Source organism: Perognathus longimembris, chromosome 8 (genome assembly GCF_023159225.1).
Source record: "Perognathus longimembris pacificus isolate PPM17 chromosome 8, ASM2315922v1, whole genome shotgun sequence".
Classification (NCBI taxonomy): domain Eukaryota; kingdom Metazoa; phylum Chordata; class Mammalia; order Rodentia; family Heteromyidae; genus Perognathus; species Perognathus longimembris.
Genome location: NC_063168.1, coordinates 66,258,968 through 66,262,371, shown reverse-complemented (window position 1 = coordinate 66,262,371; position 3,404 = coordinate 66,258,968). Strand labels below are relative to the sequence as shown.

Genomic DNA, 3,404 nt, shown 5'->3' with positions numbered 1-3,404 from the left:
TACAGTAGGGGTGGGGTGGGGGGGGGCAGATCACTGGTGGCCTCCTAAAAGAAAAGATAAATAAAAGAAAAAAAAAGCTTTCTGCTTGCAGACACAAGTGTGCATCCTAGTATACGGCTGTTTACTTAAAAACAAAACCACGTTCGAGGAGAGGCCCCTCCCCCCCCCCACGGGCCTGGCCACCCCCTCCCCCCACGCCCCTCCGGAGTTCTCCGGGAAGCCGGGCGAGTCTCCAAGGGAGGGACTCGCCCAACGCCACCGAAAACGCTTCATGCTTGGGCACTGTTAGCCTGGGCCGGTGGGCTCCAGGCAACCAGCTCCCGAGCCGCCCCCCACCCCCACCCCCCAATTCAGAAACGGTAGCCGAAGCCGGGAAGGGGGGCGGGAGGGGGGGGACCCGGGCGGAGAAAGAGCCCGGCGGGGACCGCCGGCCGCGCAGACTCCCCAGGAGCCGCCTCTCCCAGCCCCGCGGCCCGGGCAGTCAATCAAGCTTGCCCCGCCCCGTCTTTGGTTGTAGCAGATGACCAATCAGAGTCGAGATCCGCAGCGATGAGCTCAGCCGGCTCGCTCCCCATTGGACGGCTATATTAAGAAAGTGGCCGGACTCTTTAAATAGCGGGCGCTAGGGCCGCAGCCCGCATCTGCCACCGCAGTCCGGCCGCGTACACGTCAGTGGTTCCCGTAGGCAGGCGAGGTCTCCGAGAGGCCCGGGAGGGAGGGACGGACGGAGGCCGGGGGAGAGTGAGGCCGAGTCCACGGCGATCGCAGCCGCCGCGCACAAAGCCGCCGCCGACCACCCCCCCCCGACCCCCCCAGGCAGGGCCGGGGATCCGCAGAGCAGCCACCGCTCCGGGAGCAAGCGCGGCGAGCCGCTCGGCGCCCCCTATGCCCCCGCGCCCCCCGCCGCCCCCGCCGCGGCCGCCGGAGCGCAGCGAGAGGAACGCCATCACCGCGGAGCCCGGGCGCAGCTAGCGGCTCCCCGTCCCCGGCGCGCAGCCCGAGGTGAGCGGTGAGCGGTGAGCGGTGAGCGGCGATCGGGACGGCGGCGAGGCGTTCGCGGGCCCCCTCCTGCTGCCCGGGCCCGGCCTGCTCATGGCGGCCATCCGCAAGAAGCTGGTGGTGGTGGGCGATGGCGCGTGTGGCAAGACGTGCCTGCTGATCGTGTTCAGTAAGGACGAGTTCCCCGAAGTGTACGTGCCCACGGTCTTCGAGAACTACGTGGCCGACATCGAAGTGGACGGCAAGCAGGTGGAGCTGGCGCTGTGGGACACGGCCGGCCAGGAGGACTACGATCGCCTGCGGCCGCTCTCCTACCCGGACACCGACGTCATCCTCATGTGCTTCTCGGTGGACAGCCCGGACTCGCTGGAGAACATCCCCGAGAAGTGGGTGCCCGAGGTGAAGCACTTCTGCCCCAACGTGCCCATCATCCTGGTGGCCAACAAGAAAGACCTGCGCAGCGACGAGCACGTCCGCACCGAGCTGGCCCGCATGAAGCAGGAACCCGTGCGCACGGACGACGGCCGCGCCATGGCCGTGCGCATCCAAGCCTACGACTACCTCGAGTGCTCGGCCAAAACCAAGGAGGGCGTGCGCGAGGTCTTCGAGACGGCCACGCGGGCCGCGCTGCAGAAGCGCTACGGCTCCCAGAACGGCTGCATCAACTGTTGCAAGGTGCTATGAGGGTCTCACGGGCCCCTCCCGCCCCTGCCAGCGCGGCTCCCCCTCCCTGGCCCGCCCATCCCCCCCCCCCACCTCCCGCCTTCCCCACGAGCCAGGAGAAGGGGAGATCCGCGGCCCTCCTCTCCCTCCCCCACCACGGACCCTCCACGGACTGCCTGGCGTCTGCGGGTGGCTCTGGTGTGTCGCGCCAAGAACTGGCCTGGGCATGGGGGGCCCCCCCCCTTTCCAGCTTCTGTAGGCGACTGGCGGTGTCGCACGGGCCTGGGCCGCCCTCCACCCCATCCCACCCCCCTCCCCCGAGTGCCAAGGGGGTCCCTGAGCATCCTTTTCTGAAGAGCCAGGCCTCAGATTGTGTGACTGCGTGTATGTCGGACTTCCCCCCCCCCCCACACTCCATTTCCACCCCGCCCCCGGGCCTCTGGTTCCCAGGGCCGCGCCCCATCAGATGTGCACCCATTACCAGCCAGCGAGTGCGAGCTATCCCTTGTCTGTAACATAGACCCTGGGAACTGCGGGAGGGGAGGGCTGGGGAGGAGGGGGGGGAGTGTTCCATACATATAGATATAATTTTATTTTCGGAGGTAAGATGGTGTTATTTAATGGGGGTGGTGAGCAAAGCGACCAGGGTGTGCCAACGGCTCCAGCCCAGGCTGGATTGGCGCCCATCCCAAGCATGAATTGGACTTGACCATCCATCTGACCACTGGGGATATTTGCAACTGACTTTGGGGCTGAGAGGAAGCGGCCTCCAGACACTGCGACTCCTGAGGGCCAGCCCCCCAGCGAACCCCTCACCAGCCGTCGGCAGGAGGAGGGAGGGTGTGCTGCGGGGTTGTTTTTGCCATAAGCGAACTTTGTGCCTGTCCTACAAAGTGAAAAAATTGTTCAGTCCAAGAAACTGATGTTCTTTGGTTTATTTAAGGCTAAAACTTTTTTTTTTGTTCTTGTTGAGAGAATTCTTTGCACAATTGTTTCATTGTTTGAGACTTAATGCACTTGTCATTTGCATAAGACAGTAGCATTCAGACCACACTTGTATGCTGTAACCTCATCAGACCTTTTATTTTTATTTTTTAATGATGATGACTTTTAAAATTAGGAGGGGGGGAGGAAGCCCTACTAAATTTTACTTTGTTTTCTTGAAAAAAAGTGGCAACACTGTTTTGTGATTTTTATGTGCGCAGATTATGCACAGTATTTTGATAAAGGAAGGTAACACACATTGGGACCTATTTAAAACTTTTCTTTTTCACAAGGCAGTGTCTACAGCTATGTGAAATTTTCTGTGCATTTCTGTACAGAGAATAGACCTCCCATTTCCTTTTTCCCTTCCCAGCCCAGTGGTACTTCTACTAAAATTGTTGTCTTGTTTTTTATTTTTTAAATAAACTGACAAATGATAAAGTGGTGAGCTTATGATGTTTACATAAAAGTTCTATAAGCTGTGTATACAGTTTTTTATGTAAAATATTAAAAAACTATGATGATGACATTTATAAATGCCTCCTGTGGTTTAATAGTGTATGAAAATACTTTTTATGAATTTGGAAGAATATGAAAAGGGAAGAATTTTACTCAGTAAGATTTTTTTTTCATTACAGTAAGTAGCTCCATTTTTTCCTGTAGTGAGTATAAGAAATGACATACATCCCTTGGGGGTATGAGAGTTGGACCCAAGAAGACCAGGTTGTTCCTTTCACATTCCCAGCAAAACAACACAG

General features: G+C 58.3%; 1 protein-coding gene across 1 annotated transcript; it reads left to right on the top strand.

Moving 5' to 3' along the window:
- The first annotated feature begins 665 nt into the window (after positions 1-665).
- On the top strand, positions 666-3,179 carry Rhob (ras homolog family member B). Its single transcript, XM_048353385.1, has one exon. The coding sequence runs from the start codon at positions 1,093-1,095 to the stop codon at positions 1,681-1,683; it is 591 nt and encodes a 196-aa protein (XP_048209342.1). The 5' UTR covers positions 666-1,092; the 3' UTR covers positions 1,684-3,179.
- The last annotated feature ends 225 nt before the right edge of the window (positions 3,180-3,404 follow it).

What these genes read in the sequence shown, in the direction of transcription:
- Rhob (XM_048353385.1), top strand. Translation starts at nt 1,093, where the DNA reads ATGGCGGCCATCCGCAAGAAGCTGGTGGTGGTGGGCGATGGCGCGTGT.